Raw genomic sequence first — 27,654 nt, forward strand, 5'->3', positions numbered from 1 at the left:
ATGTAAATGTATGTTGTGTATAAATATGTCTGATGTGCTTATGATCACACATACAGGCTGACTGAGTATTTGTTCTGAGAGGGACAAATGAGAGGTAGCGTCACGAGAATAATTATACAAATTTGCTCGCAGTTTGTTAGCACATGTCCGTGTCCGTGTGTTTGTGCAAACATGTGCCCAATTGTTTGGGCAATACGCGAGCGTCATTGTGTTCACACTTGCCGCGTGTGCGCGGCGTCTTCTGGTGAAACCTCCAGCTTCAAGTGGTCACGACACACTAAAGGCGGCTGCCAGCTTCCAGGCTCGGGGCCAGGCGAAATGACAGACGCCTGCCACACTGCCCGACTCCAAGACTAACTGCACTGTGGGCTAGACGTATGAAGTCACGGTTCACTGCCGGTGAATTGGAGTGAGGGGATACTTCAGAAAAATCATCTTTTCCAATGCATGGTTTTATGTGAAGTTCTTCTCAACCAGGATGATTCTTACAGATGGAGTAATGTGCTTCTGCCTGCCATGCCCATGGACTGTATGAAGATGGACGACAGAACTGCTCCTCAAAAGTGAAGCCAAAGCAAGTAGAGCTCCCCCTGGTGGCTGGCTGCAGTATATATGACACAATGGCCACTACCAGTTGCCATGCCAACTACACCGTAAAGCAGTCTGGTAGGACAATGAGAGTTTATTCATTCATTCATCTTCTGTAACCGCTTGTTCCTGTGAAGGGTCGCGGGGTCTGCTGGAGCCTATCCCAGCTGCCACTGGGCGAGAGGTGGGGTACACCCTGGACAGGTCTCCAGGTCTCACACCTACGGCCAATTGAGAATCACCAATGAACCTAACCAGCATGTCTTTGGACGGTGGGACGAAGCCGGAGTACCCGGAGAGAACCCACGCAGACACAGGGAGAACATGCAAACTCCACACAGAAAGGCCCATGGGTTCGAACCCGGGACCTTCTTGCTGTGAGGCATCAGTGCTAACCACCTCGCCACTATGCCACTGTGAGAGTAGTATGGCTCTAAAGTCGCAAGATGGCGCTGCCCGTATTCCAGGGAAAATAGCACAAGTTTGGCCAATGCAAGGAAGTGGGGACGCATTGTCCATATTTATATAGAGTCTATGCCCCAACCTTGATCTAGAGACACCTTTTCTTTTGCTGAGCAACTTGACCACCGACCCTTAACAGCTGAACAACTACACAATAATATTGCACAAAACAAGTATGACTCCTGCAGACTATAATTCCATAGTCTTTATGTTCATTAAAAGTATTGTATTATTACACATTAGGACTAAGAATTATGCTAGTGTGCACAGAGAGAGAATGGTAGTACTGATCAAAATATTATATCACGTCGTCATGAAATTATTATACGGCTGCTATAAACTTCTAAAACGACTGAGATTTTTAGGAGTAATTGAGACTGCTAATATCCCTTCTGGCATAGTTTGGAACGGAGATTCAGAAAAAGACGGGAAGATTACGCAGCAACAAAAGAAGCAAAAAAAAATAATTATCATTTAATATTAATTGTAAAATACCTTTTGGACATGCGACAAATTGTCCATGAATATAAGAGAGCACAAATCAAACAGAGGTAAATGATATACTATTTGGCAAAGCTCCAGGCTGGATGGAGGAGTTCTAATCTGCATCCAACGTACCACAGGGTGGCAATTAAAAAGAATGAAATCTGATACCAGACTGAATCCGCACGCACACACATCCCTTGAACACGTCCCCTGAGTACTTTTACACCCTCGGCCGCAATCCAAATCAGTACCTTCATCGCAACTGAAACCAAGCAGGAGTTAGATCGTCGTTTTAAAGCATGTGCACTTGCACAGATACAAGGTTAAGCCTAAATCAACAGGCCTGCAGCAAACTCAGTCAGTCAAATATCTCTGATCCCGCTGCTCAACTGAGTAATTGATATTTTTAAAGCATCTAATTTAAATACTTCAAGACAGGCTCCTGCTGGTATCAAACCTGAGATTCAGGTTCCTTAAGTACCAATATCAAGTCAGCCTGATCAGCTTTCAGAGATTCGAGCAGCTTTAACCAGATATGCAGCAAACGAGGAAAAATGCTGAGATGTTTCATGCGTACACTCCCCACCCCCGCTAAAATCCCCCCCCCATCACATCGCCTCCCCCCCGTTTTGAGGAAAGCATCCACATCTGCAGTGCATTCCTGCGAGGCCAGGAGGTGACGAGCGCATCCTACGCCAGAATGACTCGGCAGGATTTCTTTTTGCACTCCCTCCATCCCCACACTCCTTCCCACAGACTGACTCACTGCTCTCTGGCTGGGGCCCAGTCTGTCTCAACTCCTCCTCTCCTCCCTTCTCTCCTCTCTCCTAGTGCCTGTGATCTGATGTGAATGGATGCCGACGCTCGGGGGGGGCTTTCTGCAACACTGCTTTCACCCATCAACTTAAATTCTGATCAGGGCGAAGAGGGGGGGAGAAGAAGGGAAGGTCTGGTTGAGAGTATTGGAATGGGCCCTGAGATGAAAAGCACCATATAGATTCATAAAGGTGAATTTAAAGCCGCGGGGGAAGGTGGGAGAGAAGGATCTTTATGAACGGCATCCTCCTGTTGTATTCATAAGCTCGTAAAAAGGACGTTTTCACAGTCTCATCTCTCATTGCTTTTACATTTTCCACATTAAGTTGCCTGGTCTTTAGTTTGCTAAAGTGCCTCGGTGGCTTCTAAACGGCAGCAGTTGCCTAGCAGTGGTGCGCTCACGACTTACGACTGATGCAACCATTTGAGCTTCCCGTGTTGTAACCACGAGCCCATGAATTCAATTTGAGGGCAGCTACAGATAGACATTAGCAAGAGAGCTGAACCCAGTGGATGTCACCGCCGTCTATTAAAGGAACAGTTTAACATTTTGGGTGTTAAAATGAATTGCTCTCTTGCTAAGAGATACTGTAGATAGCTAAATCAATAACACTCAGGTCTGTGCATTAAGTAGGTGATTGGGAACACCTAGCCCAGGCTAGGCTCTCTGCACAGTGGAGTGAAATGCCTGCTAGCCGTCTCTACTTTTCAGCCTCTAAAACGCACACCGATCAGGCATAACATTATGACCACCTTGTGTAGGTCTCCCATGTGCCTCCAAAACAGTTGTGATTCATGAGAGAATGGACATGGGCCTTCTGAGGGTGTCCTGTGTAAGTTGATCTATAGCGCTACACTCAAGATACACAGATGTACTGTCCAGCCAAAAACACATGTGCATTCATTTATTTTTATGCGATAACTGGAGAGCACTTTAAACGAGGTTCACACATTTCTGAGTATTTGTTAAAGAGCTCAGACGTACGGAAGCCAATGACAGCCGGGATTTAAATTATTTTTCCAATACCGTTATCTCACGATAACAGGTTAATTCGTGTCGTTATCTCGAGGACGGAAAAGGTCTCGATTTCTCTGGGATAACAGGATCATTTATCACGAGAAAACAAGTTCCGCTTTCTAGAACTGAAAAAAAAAAAAAAAAACAACGAGCGCCTGGTCCGTTTGATCACATTCGACTGCAGCGTTCAACACTGCTGTCATTGCTGTAGAGGAGGCCACTCTGCAGGGAGAACAGGGAGTCGAGGCGTCAGTCCCAGTTTTGTTTGCAACAGTTACATCATTACAGCAGACGATATTCATTTCTAGTAGTCAATAATAGACCAGCTGTCACCTATCTGTTTAAGTAAAAAGAGAAAGTGGCCTTTTGTTTTGTCGTGAAAGCTAACGAATAATTAACTCTATATCATGAAAAAATAAGATCTGTCGTCTAACGATAACACTGTTAACCCCCGATCTTGAGATCTAGAGTTACTGATAAACCTTGGAAGGACTGGCTTAGTGTTTCATTTGGCTTGTGACTGTGTTTTTTTATTTTTTTTTATTCAGTTGCATCCTGTTAGGGGGTTGTCTTGGCAGTTCTGGATGCGTGACTGTCCTTTTGTAGGTGGAGGAAATGCTGACGAGTTAAAGTCAAGCTTTGAAAAAACAAAAACAGTCAGAGAAGGGGAGAAGAAATAAAGAAAGCGAAGGTAAAGGGATGGGACAGAGAGGCGGCGAGTGACCGAGACTTTTTACAGTTTCTACGGATCTGTCTGATTCAATCCTGCGACACGTCAGCCTTGAAAACGGTCGACACTGTTTCTTCACTTCAACGGTCACTCCTAACTTCAAATGACACTTCTGTGTGATCTTGATTTTGGAGATGCGTACCCTCACGGTATTTTGTTTCACGGCTACGTTAAAAAGGTGTGATCCACGCAACAAAAGCTTCATACACTAAACAAAGCAGAGACAAAAGGTGTTTGCGTCTTACAAGTGGAGTGCAATTGGCTAAACTGAGTGATAGGAAAGTTGTAGCAAAACAAGTCTAACAGAACTCATCCAGGTCCCATTAACTCTGGAGTCTTCTCCTTGGGGTATGGCTATTGTAATAATGGCAACGGAGGACTGAAGAGGTGTATGTAAGTACACAGAGAAGGCAAATGGAGTGCTGATCTACAAACACTTGAACATAATTTGATACCGACGTAAGATACAATTACATTTCACCTAAAGCATTTAATTTCTACTTGAACTGTGAAGATCGAAAGATTTGTTGCAAAGGAAGGACTACACTGAAAAACAAATTGTTATAGTTCAAATAATGGCATTATAAAAGCAAGACAAATTACTTGTTCTGAGCTCGTATACGCCTATTGCATGCGTGTCAAGAGTTGTGCACGGTCACGCACAGTTAAGATAATACATAGCCTTACATAGCTACGCCTGCTCACTTGTCCCAAGACGGCCAGCAGCTCAACAGAGGAGTCCCAAAAGACAATGTATGACATCTATCAATGAGCCCATGCCTAACACTGGTTTTATATGCAGGTTCAAGCACACCAACAAAGGTTGGCACCAAGCACCAATCTCTAAGGCTACAATTAAAGCCGATACAGTGCAAGGACTGTAATTCAATCCCCATGGACCTCTATGTCTAAACATGCTTAGGGCTTGTCATGAAAAACAGGTTTGAAAAGAAGGGTGAAGCTTTACACGATTCCCACTTTTAAAATAAGGCTTAAAGATATGCATCATTTCAAGGTCTCATGTCCGCCCGGTAGAGGTGGGCTGCCGTGGATTTGTGGCAAAATCGGTGATTGCTCTTCTGAGCGAGGTGGGCATACGCTGAAAAAAACAGAGGACTGCTGTATGCAACATGTCCCGGGCAGCAGAGAGAGCAAGCGAGTGGCTGTGGGCACGTAGGAAGCATGCTAGCTGGGGAGCTCGCTGAAGGTAAGGATGGCTACGCAACTTTAGTGTTTGCAAATCATGATGGATTTGGTCGACTGGTTCGTGGTTCAGTCCACATCAGCGGGGCGAACCACGGTAGATTTGTTTGTTTGGGTCGTGACTCTTCAAAGACGCTCTTTTGGTGCCATCACTGGCAGTTTATGCACCTTTATATACAGTCAGTGGTTTCCAGCCATCACACTGAAAACACTCATTTATGTACAAGCAACAATTTTTGACGTCATTCATTTCCTGGATCTGATTCACTTCCTGAATCCGATTAATATATTCGCCGTGTCTGATGTCAAATACTGCAAAGATTTGGTGTTGCAGCTGGTATGTGTTGTACTTAACACATATTGTAGGCAACATGGACAGTCACAGGCAGTTAAGTTTTAACCTGAGCTGTACGTCTTAAGACTCATAAAAAGAGACATCCAAGAAAAGATGCAAACATGTTTTCATTATTTCAAACGGTCATTTGCACAAACAGAGCAAATCAAATAGTATTCTGTGAGACAGAAAAAGCCCTAAAGTGAAATCATGGTGAGGGGCAGAACAGCCAGTCTGATTCCAACGCTGATATCAGCTGGTAAGACATTGCAGCCGACTTCCAAACGACAGTCTTTCTTTGCCATTTTCGCTTGTTCCAATTTCTTTAGCTTAATTTTCTTCTCTCCCCATTCCAAATGTGTCAAGTGACTTTGCAACTTCTCTTTCTTGTCCTGACATCTCTTAAGATGCCGCGACTAGGCTCCTCCGACGCTGTGTCTCCAGGTCATTGCGTTGGACGACGCTGCTTACTAAATGTCAGAGGCGGTCAAGCGCCTCTGTAAGAACACGAGCCGCCCTAAAAGCCGCTGCTGGCCACCTGTCCATCACATCAGCGTTGTCTCAAATCATCGGTCCTGACGTTTAACCCGTTCACCATTTTTCACAGTGACAGATCACTGGCTAAAGATATGATTGGCTCTGATGGGTAATCACTGCGTTTGTGATTGGAGGAGACAGTGCACATCAACTTCCTTAAGGTAAAGTGACTCTGCACTTGTACCTCAGACCTTAGTCAACTGCAGTGTGTTTTTTTTTTCTCATCTAAATTTGACTGTAGTTTCCTGCATTGTAAAATAAGTTGTAAATTGAATATTTTTGGAGTTGGTTTAAAAAAAATAAAAATAAGACAAAATGTCAGCACCGAGTGGAAGCATCCCACCAGTCTTTGGAGATATCAGAGAGGGAATGATCACACGAAATCGTTAACAATGGGTAAGGTCAAGAGTTTGGCTTTTAAAAGTAATCTCTATAGTAGAATACAGTCATTCATTAGGTTTGGGAAGAGGCTCTGACTGGGAGTTGGAGATGAATGGAAGCAGAGGTTCCACAGAAAAAACAATGAACAAAAACAGAACAAAAGATTTGAAAAAAAAAAAAGAAAATATAAAAGTGAGCTAAGGGTCTGGAGAGTGAATATAGTTCAAAATTAAACTGTAAGCTTACTCATGTAATCCACGGTATCTGAAGACTGAACACATGAATGGTCACCTAGAACCATGGTTCTCAACCTGAGGTCAAAGCCCACCTAAGAACAGATCAAAGGTGTTCTCAACAGTCAGGTTGCCAAAATTTGATATGCACATGTTAAAGAAAATCCTAATGACAGGCTTAATGGATAATCAACTGTGTCTACATCTATTGTTCTCACTAAAAACATGTAGGCTACTTAGTGGGCCAAACCTCAGTGAACCTCTGCGACGCGACTCTCCGTCAGTTTCATACGGTCGACGAGAAGCTAGCTAGCAGCTAGCCAAAATACTTGGCATGCTCATGCGTCTACAATAAATGTTCAAACATCATTCAAAAATTGTGTAGTGCAAAGACACTCTTGACGTTTTTGTCCACACAATGGAATACAGATGTGTGTGTGTGTGTGCGCGTGAGCTGGTTGGACTTAAGTTTCTTAGATACAAGAATCACTGAGATAAAAGATGGTGGCAGCTATATTACATCACTATAATGCACTAGGATAACGTTACAGGTTTCCTGTTTTGATTCAAATCCAATTCAATGTCGAATCAATTGCAGAATCTCCGGTTTCAAAACAAAAGGTACAAAAGAGATTTTCACAAAACTAATGCTGCAAGTTGTCACATAGCTTTGCTTTTCTCCAGGTCTCCTCTGTTGTCATACTTTTTATATCCAAAATGCTGAAATACATCAGCTGACAGAGTTGTAGTAGCTAGTAGTAGTCATCCGAAATTGTAATTTTTAATGAGGGGAAATGGCGTCTATCAATCCAAGGATTTTATGAATCCATATCTGATCTGTCAAATACAGAATGATTTAAATAGTTTAATATTTTTTTTTATTATTTTAATCCCAGCACATTTGTACATGATTAGTAATAACATAAAATACACATACCTTGTACTTAATAAGCTAAAAACTGCAAAATACTTCCTAAAAAACCTACTATGATATTTTCTTGCTTGTGTATTTATGGTCTGTCTGTGAGTGTGTGCGTGTGTGCGTGTGTGTGTGTGTGTGTGTGTGTGTGTGTGCATGTGTGTGGAACAACCTGCTGGTGTAAACATTCAGGTGTTGGGATAGCTTCACACCTGTGCCCCAGCGATGGGAAATCCTCAAAGGCAGAGTAAGTGACCCAGATAAAGAGCGTTTAGTTCGAGACCAACAGAGGCAGAAACAGAGAGAGAGAGAGAGAGAAGAGAGAGAGAGAGAGAGAGCATCAGCCTCTCTGTCACCTCCTTTGCCCTGTGCACAGTTTTTGCAGGCAAGCGGACACATTCGCCAAATGAAAGTCTGTCTGTTTGCATACAGCTTGACAGCAAAAAGTAACACTTGACACAGACCGCAAACTGTGATGCCCCCTCCCTCGCCCCCTCCTGCCACGGAAAGCCACAGTTCGTGTCGCACCAGACCAAGTGTGGAGGTCTAACTGAGCATGGAGAGAAACAACTGCGAAAAAATGAGAGAAAAGGGCAGCGGCATCCTCGCCGACCAATGAGATGCAGCTTTGTGTGAACCGCTCACCTCTCTCTGTTGAACTTGAGGGAGTGGAGGATGGCTGGTCTCTTCTGCCTCAGGTTCCACAGGTGGACGCTGTCGTCAGCCAAAGCACTCACCAGCGCTCCCTGTCAGAACAGAGGCAAATGCATTTCATTTTATGTTAACAAAACTTAATTTGCATACTGTCAGTTATAACTACAGAAATTCCAATACACGTATCTACAGACTGCACATTTTATCTGTGTGCGTGACAGGCATTAGTCACAATGCATCCCCTGGAAACTGATTTTAAATCAGGCAGCCTTCTCCCAGGTAACAATAATGATTCATAAGACGTATATACATGAGTGTGTGTGTGTGTGTGTGGGAGGCACTAAAAATCATCTCCATCTCCCCAAGGGTTTGTTTTCAGCTGCTGAGTCACAGTCACACAGACGCTGACGAGCGAACGCACACAGCTAAGCATGAATTGCTGCATTTTTCATACAAATTATATAAAATGAATCAGAAACGTCTGTAGGTATTCCAGGCAGCATGTTTCAGCTTGTCAAAAAAGCTTTAGAATGACAGAACCGCCTATTTTATCTGGGCAACTTCTTAAGGCTTGGGATTTGACTGATTTTAAAAGGACAGATGCAAACAGCTGTTGGGCACGGGCTGTCTTTCATGAGAGGCGGTTGTTTTCATTTGATAACTATAATCAACACACTCAATATGTTGCCAATGTTGTGTTTAAAGTATAGACTGTATATAAATATGGACGCCGTCTCCCCACTTCCTTGCATTGACCAAACTGACGCTATTTTCCGGGGGATACAGGCAGCGGTATCTTGCGACTTTGGGGACAGAGTCTGCGCAGTATGGTCCGAGAGTGGGGCCAGGCGGAGTTGTGATATCGATGACCTGACCACACTTCGTCCAGACTCACTCGCGTTTTTACAACTCTCACGGGACCGCTTTATAGAGCTGTTATGTCACATCCTGTTTCTATAGCGCCAAATAACCTTAAACTTATCCAAACAATACTGAACATGCATCAACATTATATTAACTACCTAAAATGACTGAAACCGTCCTTGAAAAAAAATTGATTTGACATGTATTTTAGTGTTTTAGTTTGCACCATCCACTAACATAGAGGAGGTGGAGCTTATAACCTATACTGCAGCCAGTCACCAGGGGGAGCTCTACTTGCTTTGGCTTCACTTTTGAGGAGCTGTTCTGCCGTCCATCTTTATACCGTCTATGGTTAAAACACAAGCACCCATGACTAAAACTAGCAAACATTCACTGATACGGATACTGATAGCATTGCTACATGTTCAATATGTCTTCTGTTGTTTGTAACCGTGGTAATCTGCAAACCTAATGTCTACCGCATTGCATTGTGAGATACACTATATTACCAAAAGTATTCGCTCACCTGCCTTTACTCATTCTATGAACTGAAGTGCCATCCCATTCCTAACTCATAGAATTCAATATGATGTCGGTCCACCTTTTGCAGCTATTACAGCTTCAACTCTTCTGGGAAGACTGTCCACAAGGTTGAGGAGAGTGTTTATAGGAATTTTTGACCATTCTTCCAAAAGCGCATTGGTGAGGTCACACACTGATGTTGGTCGAGAAGGCCTGGCTCTCAGTCTCCGCTCTAATTCATCCCAAAGGTGTTCTATCGGGTTCAGGTCAGGACTCTGTGCAGGCCAGTCAAGTTCATCCACACCAGACTCTGTCATCCACGTCTTTATGGACCTTGCTTTGTGCACTGGTGCACAGTCATGTTGGAAGAGGAAGGGGCCCGCTCCAAACTGTTCCCACAAGGTTGGGAGCATGGAATTGTCCAAAATGTTTTGGTATCCTGAAGCATTCAATGTTCCTTTCACTGGAACTAAGGGGCCAAGCCCAGCTCCTGAAAAACAACCCCATACCATAATTCCTCCTCCACCAAATTTCACAGTTGGCACAATGCAATCTGAAATGTACCGTTCTCCTGGCAACCTCCAAACCCAGACTCGTCCATCAGATTGCCAGATGGAAAAGCGTGATTCATCACTCCAGAGAACGCGTCTCCACTGCTCTAGAGGCCAGTGGCGGCGTGCTTTACACCATTGCATCCGACGCCTTGCATTGCACTTGGTGATGTGTGGCTTGGCTGCAGCTGCTCGGCCATGGAAACCCATTCCATGAAGCTCTCTGCGTACTGTACTTGGGCTAATCTGAAGGTCACATGAAGTTTGTAGCTCTGTAGCAATTGACTGTGCAGAAAGTCGGCGACCTCTTTGCACTATGCGCTTCAGCATCCGCTGACCCCTCTCCGTCACTTTACGTGGCCTACCACTTCGTGGCTGAGTTGCTGTTTTTCCCAAACGCTTCCATTTTGTTATAATAGAGCTGACAGTTGACTGTGGAATATTTAGGAGCGAGGAAATTTCACGACTGGATTTGTTGCACAAGTGGCATCCTATGACAGTTCCACGCTGGAATTCACTGAGCTCCTGAGAGCGGCCCATTCTTTCACAAATGTCTTGTTTCACAGTCTGCATGCCTGAGTGCTTGAATTTATACACCTGGGGCCAGGCCAAGTGATTAGAACACCTGATTCTGATCATTTGAATGGGTGAGCGAATACTTTTGGTAATATAGTGTAGCTACGCTGAGTAGTGTCCAGGTCATGTGTGCTATATTATTTACCCAAAAATAATAAGCACTTCATGTACTATTGGTTTTATACTTAAACATTTTTACAGCTGAAACAAAATTTGTAGCCATAAAATTTTTGTTTTTTCTGTTTCACTCAATTTTTTTTACTCACAAGTGTGTATATATTTTTTTTCCCATCAAAGCATTTCCCTCAGTTACCTGTCGATAACTTTTTTTTTTTCGTGACCTACCTCATTGATAAGAAACTGCAGCTGGATGACGGCCGCTCCAGTCTCGTGCTGGCAGTAGCACTCCACACCAGGACGTCCAAACCTGAAGGGGTTCTCGGTCAAGGAACAAATGCTGTGGCTTATCAACGGACCAAATACTTCCTCATCCTAGCCAGGAACAAGTGCTGCCAGGAACAAGTGCCTCAGCATTTGTGGGGTTTGAAGGTCACTACACCTGACTCAAAGGTCATGACACGTGTAACTTGAACATTATCAACCCCTAGAACAAGGAAAGATCTTCAGATTGCAAAACCGTACTATTTTAGACCCGTCCGAATGCCTTTGTGTCGCATCCCTTACCTCATTATATCCCCTATACGGTAGCTTTATTTTAAAAGGACAACATGTTCTCAGAATACATGCACTCAGATGCCAAACACTAAGGTGAACCGCATACTGTAGACGACTGCAAAAACTGTTCTGTTAGCAGAGTGTGCTTACAAGGAATAAAATATACAGGCATGTGCAAAAAAAGAGGATGATACCTGCAGAGGCAGAGTGAAACAATAGAAATGTCACAGGATTGAGCGGGGGAGCATATAAAGGGAGGCTCAGATATTCAAACGTATATAAAATGAATCAGATGAGAAGAGGCGCGTCCTGTGTGAGCAGATTTTCACAAAGTGAAAAGGAGTGAGAGGATACAGACGTTGACAACTCTGCAGAGGGGGGAGAGAGAGAGAGCGAGAAAAGAAATGAGGATGGAAGCTGGAAAAATAAAAAATAAAAAGAGAGAGAAGGAAGCGGGGGAAAGAGGAGGGCACTGACAGAGAATAATGAGCTTCCCTTCCTGAGGAGAGTGAATAGGTGAGCTTACTGATTATGTCCATTCATTCTTCCCATGAGCATCAAGAAAAAGGTGGGGGGTGCCAATTTTTCATACGGGGGCACATAGAGGTGTTAACACCCAAGGGACGACACTATTGCTCATCATTAATGTGTGTGGGGGGGGGGGGGATGATGCGCTCCCGCGTGTGGTCGTCTACTGTAAATTGCCTGCAGAGCTATCCAGCTGTAGCGCATTTGGACCCATGCAGCTACTTATAATACAGATTTACCAATTATTATAAAAAAGGAGCATTTTCTCCATCTGATTACACGTAGAAACAAAAACCAGAGAGAACGAGATGAGAAAGATGCTGATGGATTTACCATTAAATAGACGGAATACTGTAAACACACAGTATACTCACTACAAGCCTTTAGTGGCTTGTATTTCACTGATACTGTAGATACAATAAGGTGAAAGCACGGACAGGGCTGTGCTTAAAGCTGCTACAATCAATATTTCCATATTAACAATGAATGAAATGGCTGCGTGCAAATTACAAGGGTCAGCTTTAAGTTATAAATCCACAATGGTTTAGGTTTTCTGTCTACACAGCTTGACTAGACGCTGTATCGGGAGCTGGGTTAGTTTAAGACTGCCGTTCAGGCATAACATTATGACCGCTGGCAGGTAAATAACATTGACCATCTTGTGTTGTTCTGCTGGAGAAACATCTGGACCTGGGATTCATTGGTGTGGATGTTACTTAGACATGTAGCACCCACCTAGACCAGATCAGACCAGATACCCCCACCCCATAGCAATGACACTCCTTGATGGCAGCAGCCATCCCCACCAAGCCTGACACAGGAACACACACCTCAAAAAAACATCAAAAACAGAACAAGGTGTTGACCTGGCCTCCAAATTCACTAGATCCCAAACTGATCAAGTATCTGTGGGATACTTGATCAGTTGGGAAGGGGAGGCCCCTCCCCTCAACCCATAGGACCCAAAGGCCCCCACTAACAAAAGTCACAACTGTTTTGGAGGCACAAGGGAGACCTACACAATATTAGGATTAATGTTATGCCTGATCGGAGTAGGAGATTCATTCAGATGACCTCAAACACAAACCCAAACGAATCACAAATCCAAATACTGCACTGTAGCTGCTGGATGTGTAAATACGCAACCGTTTGTTGGACAACTTTCAGTATATTCTCATGGTCCTCGACCCATGAGAGAGCTTACAGCCCCAGCAGCCTTTATGCTGCCTGAAACCTACCCTTCAACCCTTTGGTGAACTTAGCTTTGCCCTCCCCCCCTTAAGCACGTAATTAAAGGACTATATCTCTTCCAGTGGTGATCTGACCATAAAAAAAAAATAAAAATACACCAGCTCTATTGGATTTCAGCCAATAAGCCCTAGGGGGATTGAGCAGACTTGAACTATGACACCTGGAGGGCGCCACCAAGTCAGTGAAGTTCATATCTCCTTCCGAGCCAGTAGCCACAACCATGACAACGGCTTAGCCTGAAAAGATTGAAACTTCTTATGGCCCCTAGGCACCTCTCTGACCTTCAGGAAACTCTTGAGAGCTTAGGATCAGTCAACTTAAGACACCCTGGGTGCTGACGGAGGTGTTACACACTCAACAAACGGCTTTACCGGGCTTCACCGAGCCTCTCGCTGTCAAATCTCAAATTCTACAATCGGGCTTTTATTTTACAGCCACTTCCAAAACTGGAATCCAAATGCAGCTCAATCCTAAATGCCTTTTGGCAGAGAATTCAGCTCCAGTGGTGTGATTGAAGAGGTGAACTGCAACTAGAAAATACCTACAGAGTGAGAAAGTGCATTCATCAATCCTGAGGCTTTGGTTCCGTACAGAAAAAAGCTCACAGCTCAACGCAGCACACAAACACACACACACAGCTATGGACTGTATGCTTACATGCAACCACAGTGACCAACGCATGGGTCGCTGACGTCCGAAGACACAAACTCAGTCCGATCGCTTGACAATAAAGGCCTGACAGACAGTCGTGAAGCTGAAATCTTTGGACACGTGCGTGTTTAACGACTTATTGAATGAATAAATTCCACATTCAGACGAAGTAAAACTTCACCAGCTGTCAAACGGAGACCTCAGGGAACTGCTCGGATGTCTCAACAGTGGCAAATGAAAATGAAATATGTAGAGTGACAGGAGGTGACGCCTGCACTGAAGATTCAAGGTTTGGAGGTTCTCACATTGGAAGAAATTAAGACTCAGACTAAACAAGAGAGGCAAAAATACTCAGTGAATGAGGACAGAGAACCTCAATGCTCTCTCTCTTTGCTGACCTAGGGTTAGGGTGAGGCTTAGACTCAGAGAAGGATGCTGACTGACATCTATGTAAGCCAAACGCGCAAGTATGAGGGCTAGAACAATGCTGTCTCTTGAATCACTGACTGTACATGGAGGCAATCAAGCGAGAACATCAGTTGAGATATTGTTCCCTGGTAAATTAATTAATGTTCCCTAAATTGAGGAAAGAGCAAACTAGGCCAAGCTGAGTGGGAACAGCAATCATGTTAATTGTTATTTCTGATTCCTTCATGGGTGCTACAGGATTGCATCAACTCACGCACTCCTCTTGTTTTCCTAATCTAAGCTCGGTTCGTCCGCGGACGGGCATCGAGGGAGGCGGCCTCTTCGCACAATTTGCCTTTCGCCTCGGCACGGAGAGAAGCGCACGCGGCGGCGGCAGTCAGGTGTTAGTCGGGATGGTTTGGACCCAGCGACGGCGGAGACCTTCTAACTCAAAGTGACTTAATTGAAAACTCCGTCCTAACGTTGCCTGGCAACCATATCTCCCAGGGCCAAAGAAAGAGGAAAGGGAGAGGAAGGGATTTAAGGTTGTGCTTTTTAAACTGCTCACGCTGCCTTCTCTCTCTGAAGGGAGGCAGCCCTCCCACGTGCGCACGTTAGACGCCGTCACGAAAAAACTCCCGTTCATCGAGGATGAAAAAAACGCCCCGCTTTTGTTTTTCGCGCTTTTCAAGTCGGCGCGGGCAATTCCCATAAAAACGCTAAAAGCTAAGCTTCAGCGGATGCAGGACTGAATTCCACTGACCGCTTTGTTTTCTTCTCTTTACGTGCACATGCATCCGACTGAGAGGACTTTTCAATGCAAAAATAACAAAACACCACCAACAATTAATCAAGAAAACAACAGTTGAATTAATCACCAAAAAGTGAGGCCAGCAAATCTTTTATTAATCATCTGCAACTGTACATAAATGTTCCGTAAAGGTCGTGAGATTAGTTCATCAATAAGTGCTTTAAATTCTGTCGTTACCAGACGAACGACCGCTCCTTCCTAAAAGCAACACCGTGTTATTTATTTGAATGCCCTTTCTGCTGCTCTCATTATCCGATGGTAATTCAATCATTTTTTCCAGTACATGGAGGCTTTTGCATTTGTTTTCCTAAAACCCCCGGCACTGGGTTGCTTAGGTTTACTTATGCTGTGTCAGAATGTGTTTCCTATAAAAATACACGTTTCCTCTAGCAGAGTGCTTTTCGCCTCGATTTCACGGCAGGCTGGGAAATAACACAATTTCAGTTCCTGTGGGGTGTTTTCACATCATTTTGCTTTTGACATGCAACATTAAAAAAAATATATTTTACTGGATTAAATGAAGAAAAAAGGACAGTAGAGCTAATCCTAAAATAAACATGATCTTTTTCTTATATTGATCTTATTTCTACTGCCAGCAAAATTCATCTTTCATCTAAATCTGTGTCTGGATCTTAAAAAGACCTGCATCTCTTTGCAAGGTCCTCGGCGTTCTCACATGGGCATTTTTTTCCTGGCATTTTAACAAACAAGTTACTCCGAAACGCCCCGGCTCGGTCCACATGGGACGGGGCTCGGCAGAAGACGTGTCACAGTTGCTGACAGGAGCATTCCTCATTCGTATTTAGCCGAGCGAAGGTCTCTATCGCAGCCCTGCATGCCCTCCTCTCCCCACACTGCACCAACTCTAAAAGTGGACAGACTGACCGCGGGCGGCGATAAGCAGCGAGACAAGAAAGACAGGAAGACGGAAGAGCGAAAGCGGAAAAGTGGGTCAGCTCCGAGTCTTGTCAAGTCCGATGAAATTTTCCCGAGCCGTTCTGGAAGTCAAAGTTGACCGATAATTCACTTGTGCGCTGCTCCTCTTATATTTATTTTTATCAAAGCCACGGGCAGCATTCCCGACGGATAAAGGTGAGTCACTGGGCATCTGGCAAAGCAAAGCTGTCACAGAGGGAGCTGGCTATGGGAATCAGACAGACTGCAGGTTTTATGAAGCCATCCAGGAATAGGGCTGATCTTGATAAGTGTAACTAAACAGGGATGAGGCTGTGCGTCGCAGGAGAGAGGGGCTGCTTACCTCAAACATGTCATGCCTGTCTATATTTGTACGTCTGCGAGAGGAGAGGAATAAATAGTGAAATGAAGGGGTGGATGAGGCATTCAACGAGAATAGAAAGGGTGAGAACAAGACAGACGGTGGGCAAAGAGAGAGCCAAGATTATCTTTTAGCGCGAGCCAGAGTGATGAAAAATGATGGAAAGACATGATAGAGACAGGGATACAGGGGTAAGATATCACAGAGGGAAGACAGAGGCGACTAATGAAGGATACAGAGGAGAAGGAATAAGGGAGAGGCAGCGAGGGAAGAGCACGCCCGGGAGCACTGAGTTGCTATGACGTTGGGCCTGGAGTGACGTCAAAGCTAGCCGCTCATACATCACCCTGCCAGGCAGGGAGGGGGGGCGGTGCCACGAGGCACAGCCTGCAAGGCACTGGACCCAGAGACAGAGGTGAGGCGATGGAAGTTAGGAGGCGGAAAACAGAAGGAACGGAGGGAAATCATTGCAGAAACAGCGGCGAAAGAAAAGAAGCACGGGAGCTCGAGGGGGGAGCAATAAACCGAGGAAACAACACCGTAATAAGGAAAGAAACGATGTTGCAAAGACCCCAACCACACCCACAAAGGACCGGGCTCAGCAGCTTGTCCTCACATTACTCAGCTCCCATTTGGAGGCAATACCCTACAAATCATCCGTAATGCTGCCGCAGCAGACCTTGACCTCAGCCTGCCTGAACGATCCCATGTCACCTATCGCTTGCACTCCCCCTGGCTGCCTGCGGCTGTTTACATCAAATTTAAAGGCTGCTGAGGGAGCCGTGTCTCTCTTCCTCCAGGCCACGATCCGACCCTGCACCGTAGCCGCTGTCACCGAGCAGTAAGGTCGACCTTTCATAAGTCAGCCCTTTTTTCTTAATTGCTCTGCACCATTTAAAATGGAAAGCGCTGCAATGTAACAATTAATCCGTTATTCTGCCGACATAATAATCACTATATGCACACACGTCTAAACAGCATACACAGATCCGCCACAACATTAAAACCACCGACAGGGGAAGTAAATAACATTGACCATCTTGTGACAATTCAGTGTTCTGCTAGGAAACGTTGGGACCTTCGTGTGGATGTTACTTAGACATGTAGCACCCACCTAGACCAGACCAGGCAACCCCACCCCATAGCAATGACACTCCTTGATGGCAGCAGACATCCCCAGCAGGATGCAGCCTGACACAGACACACACACACAAAAACACTTTAGGACCAACTCAAAAAACATGAAGAACAGAACAAGGTGTTGACCTGGCCTCCAAATTCACTAGATCCCAAACTGATCAAGTATCTGTGGGATGATCCACCCTCAGAAGGTCCATGTCCATTCTCTGATGAGTCACAACTGTTTCGAAGGCACAAGGAAGACCTACTCATTACCTTTTGTTTTACAACCTTGTAGAGTATCCTGTGTGTCCACCAGGGACCTTGCTTTACACCGCTGACATTGTTTTCTTAGGTGAAAAAAAAAAAAACGGAGTCTTGACAAAGAGGGCAGGGGGGTTTTTTTGGTTCGATTTTTGCTTAGCAGCACACTGGTCAGTCCAGCTTGAAAACGTCTCAACTTGAGCACAAATGCACTTTAAACAGGTTTCCAATTGTCGCTTAGCAACAGTGGGAACAATGACAAGCATCCCACCAAGGTGCTGGTGCAGACTGCAAGCTAAAGCAGCTCCCTGGACGCAGGTCTTCGCCCCTTTGAGCCTGGGAGATTTACACATCGTAGCGCTTAAGGGGCCCTCTGACTTTATTTGTGTTCATTTGTTTTCCTTCCCCCCGTTTCCTGTAGCGGAGCATTCAGGCAGCACCTGATACGTCGACGACAGAAGAGAGCGCGACAAAGCTGCAAGATTTGCAGTCCCTCTTGAATTTCCCAAAAAAAAACACAAGCCTCGTCATGCAATTACAGTGAAACGCGGGCAAAAAACACACAAACGTGTTCCTCAGGCGCCGACACAGATACACACATCAAGAAAAACGTAGCGTAGAGCAAACTGGTGATTCATTTGTTTAACACAGTCCTTGTATAAATAATCCTCCCTGACACATTTGATTTATTATGCAGGCAAACAATTAAACTCTGTTGGGGCCACTGAGTATTTGTCGCCGCCTCAGCTCCCGCACTCACTTTGGAAGGAGCTGGGATGCGCACACACACACACACAAACAAGCACACACACGACAGACCCTACGTCTGCTATGGACCCTGATTCATCTAGACAACATTCTTGACAATGGCCATTTGCAAAGGTGCACAGTTCAAGATTGCGGTAATCACCATTCAGAAAACAAAAACACGAGGCCTGCTCCCGGTCTGCAGGATGATTACGAGGACAAGGACGCTGCAAAACGAGGGCTACACATGCATGTCTATCGAGAACCAAAGCTTACCGACATTGTGTGAGACGGTGTGCAGGGAAGGAATAGAAATATCCAAAAAGTTTTCACTTTTAACAAAACTCGTGTACTGCAGAAAAAAAAAAAACATCACTCAGAACTAAATTAGGCTCCATCCCCTCGAGGGGTCTATGGTCTCCCTCACTGATCTGAGATGATTACAGTGAAACACAATGCTGAGGCTAAAGCGTTTGTGGCCAGTTGTACCAGAATCCCTGCTCTGTTAAGAAATATTAGTTTGGGTCTGAGCCAGCAGGCAAAGCAGCCACAGTGGTGATATACAGTAAAAACTGTAACCCCCCTCCCCTTCCATGCTGTAGGGATAATGTGAATTGCTGCTTGTTGGAGCAAGGCCAGTTGTAGCCAGTACTAGGGTGTTAATAACCCAGGACATCATCTAATTTCAGCAGGGCAACTCAGCGCCGAGATAGCGCACATCCACTCGCGGGGAAATGTCTAAAAAGAGATAGGATGCAGAGGGAAGAGAATAAAAGCATAGAAAAAAGGGGGTTTGGAAATTCATTGGCTGTGGAGATCGAAAGTTGGGATAGAGTGAGGGAGGGTGGGACAGAAAGGCGGCGGGAGCGAGTAAAAGGCTGAACTACGAGGGAATAAATGTTGAGTCGGCAGAACAGTTTGTGGCCGATTTCCCGTGCAAAAAGCGTACGGGAGCAAATGAGAGGCGTGCAAAAAAAAAAGGGGGGGAAGAGAGGAAATTGAAAGAGACAGGAGAGGGGGGAAAAAAGTGCGGCAGAAGAAAGGGAGGAAAGCGAACAAACTCAGCAGAGAAGAGAGGAGACGCGGTATGAAAGCAAAAGAGAAACGTACGCACGAAACCGGACATTTCTATACATGACGGACAGGACGGGCATTTATTTCTTTATTTATTTTTTCTGGCATCCTACCGCAAGTGCCAAATAGTTTAATAGTCTCATTTACATGAGTGTGACAGTCAGCGGCTTAACAGAAATCATAAGTTTGGCTGTTGTGATAGCAATGCAAAGCCAGTTAAAGGATTATGTTCCAACAGGCGGGGGAGCTAAACACAACAGGGAGCAGGGCGGGATATTGTCACTGATCTATGGAAAAAGTCAAATCAGACCACGAGAGGAAAAGCAGCTAAGATAAAGTTTGTGTGAACCCAACTTGCTAGCGGTGTTTCAAACTATTGAATATATCCTATGCAATAAGGGCAGCTAGCTAATATTAGACAATAGTTAGCTTGTAGAGAGGATATAATATTAGCTAGCTAATATTAGACGATAGTTAGCTTGTAGAGAGGATATAATATTGGCTAGCTAATATTAGACAACAGTTAGCTTGTAGAGAGGATATAATATTAGCTAGCTAATATTAGACAACAGTTAGCTTGTAGAGAGGAGATATGTAGCAGTAGCACCAAGTAATCGTATCAAAACCAAAACTGCGATCTTTCCCTAAATCTAACTAGTGATTACTTTGACTTTGAGGGAGAATTTTTGCAGAATGTCACTTTAGGATATGACCTTGAGCCAAGCTATGCCACTGAATGTGAAGGAAGGAAAGGTTCAGCTTCGTCAACAAAGCTAAAGCGAGTAACAGACACAGTGGTACTGGGCTTGAAATTATAACAGACATCATCTATCAGGCAGCAAAGGACCGGCAGTTGGGCTAATCTGTCGTGTCTGAAACCACATGTTCACCCAGATTAAATCTCACCTCACAGTTCTTGCCTTTTTGGATCCTCTGCTTTCAGTTTTTCCTCTACTTTATGATTGTTCCTCATCCATCATGAACAAGAACTCAGAGAAAGCAAGTTGTGGTACAACCGCGACTGATGCTTAACTGTGGTGTTAAACAAAGCTGCTGTGGTATTGACAATGAGATATGTCCTGTGTTTATCGATTTAATATTAAACCTGAGACAACTGATTGGTCACAGTGTCTTATTACACATCCAGCACATACGGGATGCTTGTAACGCTTCTGCACACAGAGCTCCTTCCCTGTTCACACATTCAGTGCACTGTTGTCATTGGACTGCAAATATTGAACATGGTTTCTATGAAGTCAGAGAGTTCAGTCCATAAACTCAGCGTCAGACAACCCAAACAATGGGGTAAGGACAAGAGAGAGGCAGGCGTCCAAATATCCCCTTAGCATCTGATCAGCTGTTCCATGTGAGCGTACAGTTTTACAACGAGACCTCGCAGAGGGCATTTAAAGGACAGATCAAGATGAAACGCTGGTAGTATGCACACGCAATAAAAATGTAATCATTTTCCCGCAAGGCCTCCATTTTTCACCCAATTACTATCAACGTCTCCCCCACACAACTGAGAGATTTAAGGATTGTTAGAAAAGACATCGAAAATCCGAGGGGAGGAAAGAAAAAAAAGAACAAGTGAAACCGTTTCAAAGACAAAACCCAAGTGGACATTTACAAAGACAAGGAGGGGAATCATTTAGAGTAAAAACACGGCTCGGTTAGATACAGAGAGAAAAGAAAGAGGCAAGAGAAAGGCAGAGGGGTGAGGAAGAAGACACAAGCAACTGCAGAACTAAAAGTCTGTGACTGGTTTTCCTCCTGTCTATGAATAATGGATGTGGCAAACCGGAGCCAGCATATGCATTTAGATGGCTCCGTGTATTATCCTTTTCGGTGTGGTAGGGGAGGGAAATGTTTTATTAGAACGGAACTTAATGCCATATTAACCTTTAACACATTCAACCTGCAATATCACGAGTGTTTGTTTTAATAAGTTCCAACGGCAATTAAATGCATCCAGACACTGCGGTTAATCTAATTCGACCAGTGCGAGGTACTACGCTATTCTGTGCTGATGTTGTTACATTAAAATCGTTTACAAAGATAAAAATGTTTTTCCAACCAGCCAGCACATCCATTAAGCCTGTTCCTGGAGCCATCCTCACCATATTCCCAAAACTATTCCAAACCCATCTGCACTGAACGAGTGTGTGTGTGTATGTGTTCTCGTATAGCTGTCTTTCTGAGGATCACCATCGAAGTGAGGACACTTGTGCAAAGTGAGGACATCATCTTCACTTCTTTACAAGGCTGTTTGAGGGTTAAGACTAAAGGTTACAATAAGGCTATAGTGAGGATTAGGGTAAGTTACTTAGTTGAGATGGTTAGAGTTAGGATAAGGGACTAGGGGATGCACTGGATTCAATGTCCTCACAACGACAGCAATACAAACACATATGTGTGTGCGTTCCCCTCCCCCTCCTCCCTCCTCTCTCTGGACACAGACACACACATATGCACCCTCTGGCACGGATATCAAACAAATCTTTTCAAAGGTGGGACCACGGGGAGATTAGCCACTGCTGGTCTCTAATATGTGTCAATGTGCCAACAAATGCAGGGCCAGACCTTGCTTTCAAGGTCAGGTACCTGCGAGTTGCCAGCAAAGCAGAAATGTGCAAATTACCAGCCATACAGCATGACCGACTACGTACACAGACCTCCAAAACTAGTGTGTGTGTGTGAGAAATGGCATACAAAAGGGACAGAGTGAGTATTTCTAAAACAGGTCGAAGATGAATTTGTCAGATTTACTGAATGTTCATCGGCCGTGACACAACAAGCATCAGTTGGCCATTTGCCGGTGTAATGCCTCCATGTGCGTGTTAGTGTTACTAGTTTTTGCAATGTGTCCCGCACCATTGCCACTGGTCGGACTCGTGCCTGTGGCTTTTCAGACGATCGGTGGCGGATCAAGTCGGTCAGAGAGATATCTCTGATTCGTTGTTCAGTTAAGCGAACCAAGAGAAACAGAAAAAATGCCAGTAAACAACACAATGAGGTTCGAAGGGCGATTTCAACTTTTCAGTCTCATTTGATCATTCCAGTACACAAATATTCGCAACAACATGATCACTTAGAATGTATAGACGAATAGATCAGCATGATTCAGGAGAGGCCAGCTCTCTACAACATGCTGTAGTTCTTCCTAGCTTCAATGCCCCTAAGCTAATAGTAGCTCCTCCTGTTTTCCCTTTTGATTGACGCAAACAAAATACTGCCACCTGCTGGTGTAAAGAGTTATTTGTTTTTCTTTCAGGTAACAGTACGTGCGTGCCAGCTCGTTGTTGGCTAGTGTCTTTGTGTTGTGTTCAAGTGCAACGTTTTGGTCCAGATAAAAGTGAAAGTCTGCTTTCGTGGCCAGTATTTCTTTGATGTCGGGCCTTTCATTAAAAAAAATAAAAAAAGTAAAAATTGAATGTTAATAGGGAAATTAAGGATGAAAAGACACCTCAACCTTGGCACGACGACTCTCTGGAATCTTATGGATTCCAGAGAGTCGTTGTGTTGAGTTATCTATACAGCACTCCCTGCTGGCATGAATTCTGTTGTGTCTGCTTTAGGACTAATTAGACACTGTTGGTACATTGTACGCTTGTCAGTTTGCCAACCGCACGGCGGAGAAGGGCACCCTGCCAAGTGTCATGCAGCATATAAAATATTAATCCGAGTGCTGTCCTTTGCTCTTTGATTAATGCGAGACAGAAGGCCAAGTATTCCCTGCACTTAACAGGAGACTGAGAGCGACCTAGCATGCATGCACAGAAACAAAAGAGCCGCGGCGTCATACTTTGTTAAGCATTTTCCCTCTGCAGCAGCAGGGTGGTACAATCAGTAGGGAAGGTGTCCTTCAACTGGGGGACAATGGTCCAAACCCATGTTGGTAACCATCTGCTTTCCTTTCGTGTCTATATTTGGATTATTGATTAATCACAGTGTCTCTCAGGTATTACCACTTTTATTCTTTGGTCCTGTGCTATTATAGGTTGGTGGCTATTTTGTCATTTTTAAAAAAATAAAATAAAAAATGGCTTTTGTTGATATATATTATATTATAGAGAGATCAGTGCAATGGCATGAGGGAGAGAGTGTGACATGCGGCAAAGAGCGAGAGTTGGAATTGAAATTTTGAACTATTACAGCAATAAGAGAATGCATTGATGGGTGGATGACTATAAGTGTATGAGTCCTTTTAATACCTGCAAGCAGATAAACAGAGCAGCTGTGGATTAACTCAGGGGATGCATTCGAATGGATTAAATACTTCGAAGCCACCAAATAGGGATATTTTCTTCCAGTACAATGCTTAAAATGCGCACTTCAGTACGTCTCTGTGTGTTACCTTCTTCCCCTAGCGCTAGGCAATTATAACAGACACGTTGACTAAGAAGTGAGAGGATGGGGAAGACATATAATCATAACACTCTATATACAGTAGAGGCTTTGAGGGGGGAGGGGTCAAAAGTGAGCGCGTAGAGCAACAAAGCCAGTTACATAAGTCAAGAGGATTGCCCCTGTTTTGAATGCGTGTATTTGTAGACATGTGTGCGGAGGGCACACGGGCCAAGATGCATTCGTTTTCACTGCTGTGGAAAAGTGTCTATAGTGTGTGGAAGAGCACAGGACTGAAAGCCTGTCTTCCTCGCTCTGCTGCTAATCCCCTCTGTCGCCTCTCTGCATCTCTTGCTCGTACCATCGCTCTCATTTTTATCTCTGCCGCCCCTCCGTCTGATCGGTTTCTTTTCTTATGTCCTCCTCTCTCTTATTCCTTCCGCCTACTAAGGTGGCCCGACTGTGACATGCATTCGTGCTGATATTCAGCTCTGACATGCAAGCTTTACACCCAGACAGTCAACGCACCCAGAGTGTGACCTCCATGTGTCGGCACCTCACTGAGGCTGTTCTTTGATACCGGGACAATAGATGGATGTGTGTACGGATTTATTCAAAGCACATATCGGTCTTGTCATTTCTTTCCTGACATTATCTATCCCTGAATCCCCCTCTTCCCCACTAGGGAGGTAGAGATTTCTATCAAAGCAATTTTATTCTCATATCTCTGTAACAAGAGTGAGCAGGAAGGTGGAGTCACAATGTTAAATGCATTTACAGTTTTCAGTTATATTATATTGAGCTGTCTTTGCCATTGAAATCATCAATAAATGCCAGTGTGTGTGTGAGTTTCATTAGCAGCCATACGTGCAGCAGCCCTAGCAGTAACACCTTCACGTTTGATAGATGTTGGGGTAAGCGTTGGGTCATGGCCTTTTTTTTTTCCCCTCACACTTTGTTTCTTCCCGTTTTCCATCAATATAACAGAGGTTCATTTTGCTTTCATTAATCCATGTAAATGAATTCAGCAACTCTGTTGTTTTGCGAACCTCTAACCTTGCCTCTCCGTTTGAGCTCTACCAGGGGCCTGCATGTTGAGGCGAATCCTCTGAGATTGTGTTTTTCTCTCGATAAGGAAACTCGTACGCCTACATCCTGCCGAGCGCTCATGACTTGCGGTGCAGTCATTAAGAGGTTTTATTCACTCTGCTAATGATTTTTTTCTGCTCATGCACAAGACTTCTGCTACCCATCTGGTTTTGCATTCCAGTCGATCCAGCCATCCATTCACGATAACTCTTGTCATACACACCAGCGCGCAGGTATCTAAGATTATTACTTTCAAGTTTAGCTAATCTGTTTGCCCTCTGCGCTCAAAGAGCTAAATTGGATTAGCATTAAAAGATCATACTTAAGCTTGCAGTAACCTGGATTTTCTAAAGCTGCAATCAATGTGTTTTCCTGCAGAATCTATAAAATAAACATGATGGAACATCTCGTTTGATGTCTTTAAAGCCTTCGTTACCTGTATGGAGAGAGAACTGAGTCAACTAGATCAAGGCTGAAGTCTTATGTCACTTGTACTGTGAAGAATGACATCTTATTCAGCTGTATGTACAGTATATTATTAAGGAGTCTGATGATTAAATATATTTTTTGGCTGAATGTGCTTTGGTTTTTTCTTCTATTCCAGACAATTCCCAATCTTTTTGAACTTTACCAAGCCCCAAATTAATTTTGCAGAGATGCAATTGGAGCCATGGAGGCACTAATAGAAAGACCTCGGGGAATCCGAGCGCCACAGGTCTCATTCAAAATGATTCAGGGAGTGTGTCTGAAGCCCAAAGCTGTCGCATCACATTTGCGTCCAAATCCCTGTTAGCAAACAAAACGGTGTACAAACACAAGTGTACACATATGCTGACAGAGGGTTACACACACGCACATTTCACACAACTGGCTCTTCTACCCATACAGCAAGAGCAGTGAAGCAACCTCATACATACGTAACGAATGTACACATGACCATTTACAAAGGACAAACCACACACACACACACAGTAAACGCACACACCCTCTAAAACACAGCCTGCTACAATGGCCTTAGCCATTAAAAATGCATGGCACTGCAGCAACAGTTTCTAAAAATGAGCAGCAGGGCCAGCTGCTGATCGGCGCTGAGAACTGCCTACCCTTTCTTTCTGGAAAGCATAGAGGACGTCTAAACCAGTCCTTCTAATACTATTTAACTGTCAGTGCAATTGTTTAAAGCGTGCGCTATCTCTCTGGATGCTAATACTGTCAGGTCCGTGGCAATGCCAGCAACCTTTAATGCGCTCAACGCTGTGCTCCCTCATCGTGTTATCAGCAATCATCGACGCCCGCTTCTAATGCGAAAGCAAAAGCGTTGCCAAGCACCAGACAGGATGAGAAATCAGGCCAATAGACCCCAATCGAGGCTTAATGGGGGCCTGGTGACATGGCTAGCGGAGACCTCTCGCAATGCCTGTTCATCATTCATTCCCGCTTTTTGCCTGCATGGCAAGGGCTTCTGGCTTATCAAACAAATTAGCCGCTTCATCACCGGAATGAAAGATGTGATCCACAAGGGTGTCCTTTCCTTCGCAGGCTGTCCTTGTTATGAATCAAAGACGCGTAAAGGAAAGGACGCTGTGTTTAGAGGAGACGGAGGAATCCACAGCTCTTTCAGCAGACAAACAACCAACATGTGGTGTCTTCTGCTTGGGCTGATTACAGCTGGGTCAGTAAGCCAATTGTTGCCCCTCCAATCTCCACGAACCCCTCCCACCCACGCAACACCAGGGCTCTGAGTCACGGAGCAGAATGGCTGCGACCACTATGGCTCCACTCCATATGCAGACACTCCTACAGTGCACTTTATTTCCCTCTAATTTCTCTTCCTCCTCTTCATTTTTCTAAACTTAGATGCAACTTCGTCAGTCTGCAGTGATTTCATCCCTTCACTCTTCCTGTTGCTCGTCATCCTGTCTCCTTTGGCTGCAGGGATTGAGGCCTGGCAGTGCTGCAATGAATGACAATCCAAGGACACATCTGCAGCTTTTAGGTGTTTGTATCTTTACTGCTTTGCACCATGTTGTTGGTATCCTAGTAAGTCTCCACTGCTGGAAAAAAATATATATATATACAGCGCATATCCCTCTTATAGAATCTACTAACTGCCAATATGGACGATGCTCGAGCAAACAGACTAAATGATTCATAGCGCTTTGTATCTGGACAAACCCAACTGTGCAATCCCCTCCTTACACCCCCCTGCCATCCTCCCTCCTCTTCACACGTCGCCTCTAGTCCTGAAATGTCTGTCTAAACCTCCTTGCCCCTCCCCCGCCATTCCACTATTTTACATCATAATCCACAGTGTGCTTCAATTGGACAGAAAAGCCCCATGGCCAGCCACGATTCACACACATGCAGGACATTAACAGACGTATATGCACTTAAAAATATAGGCCTGCATCTCACACAGTAACAGGCTGAGAAACTAAGGAGTCGGGAGAGCTGTGTGCATGACAGCCATGTGGCAGGGCATTAAGGCCTGAGTCATCAAGCCATGCGACACATGTGTGCGTCTTCCCTGCAGGCACGCA

At 44.6% G+C, this 27,654-nt stretch overlaps 1 protein-coding gene across 5 annotated transcripts in view; it reads right to left on the reverse strand.

Moving 5' to 3' along the window:
* The window catches only part of stxbp5a (syntaxin binding protein 5a (tomosyn)), a gene marked incomplete at its 5' end in the record, with an annotated part of 91,571 nt that overhangs the window by 48,857 nt on the left and 15,060 nt on the right, over window positions 1-27,654 (reverse strand). For all 5 annotated transcript variants that reach the window (XM_084560402.1, XM_084560401.1, XM_084560400.1 and 2 more), the window contains 2 exons: window positions 8,353-8,453; window positions 11,220-11,301. In XM_084560402.1, coding sequence (XP_084416528.1) covers window positions 8,353-8,453; window positions 11,220-11,301 — 183 coding nt within the window. The remainder of the gene's footprint in view (window positions 1-8,352; window positions 8,454-11,219; window positions 11,302-27,654) is intronic.

This window comes from Chelon labrosus (assembly GCF_963514085.1).
Source record: "Chelon labrosus genome assembly, chromosome: 14".
In the NCBI taxonomy this organism is placed as follows: domain Eukaryota; kingdom Metazoa; phylum Chordata; class Actinopteri; order Mugiliformes; family Mugilidae; genus Chelon; species Chelon labrosus.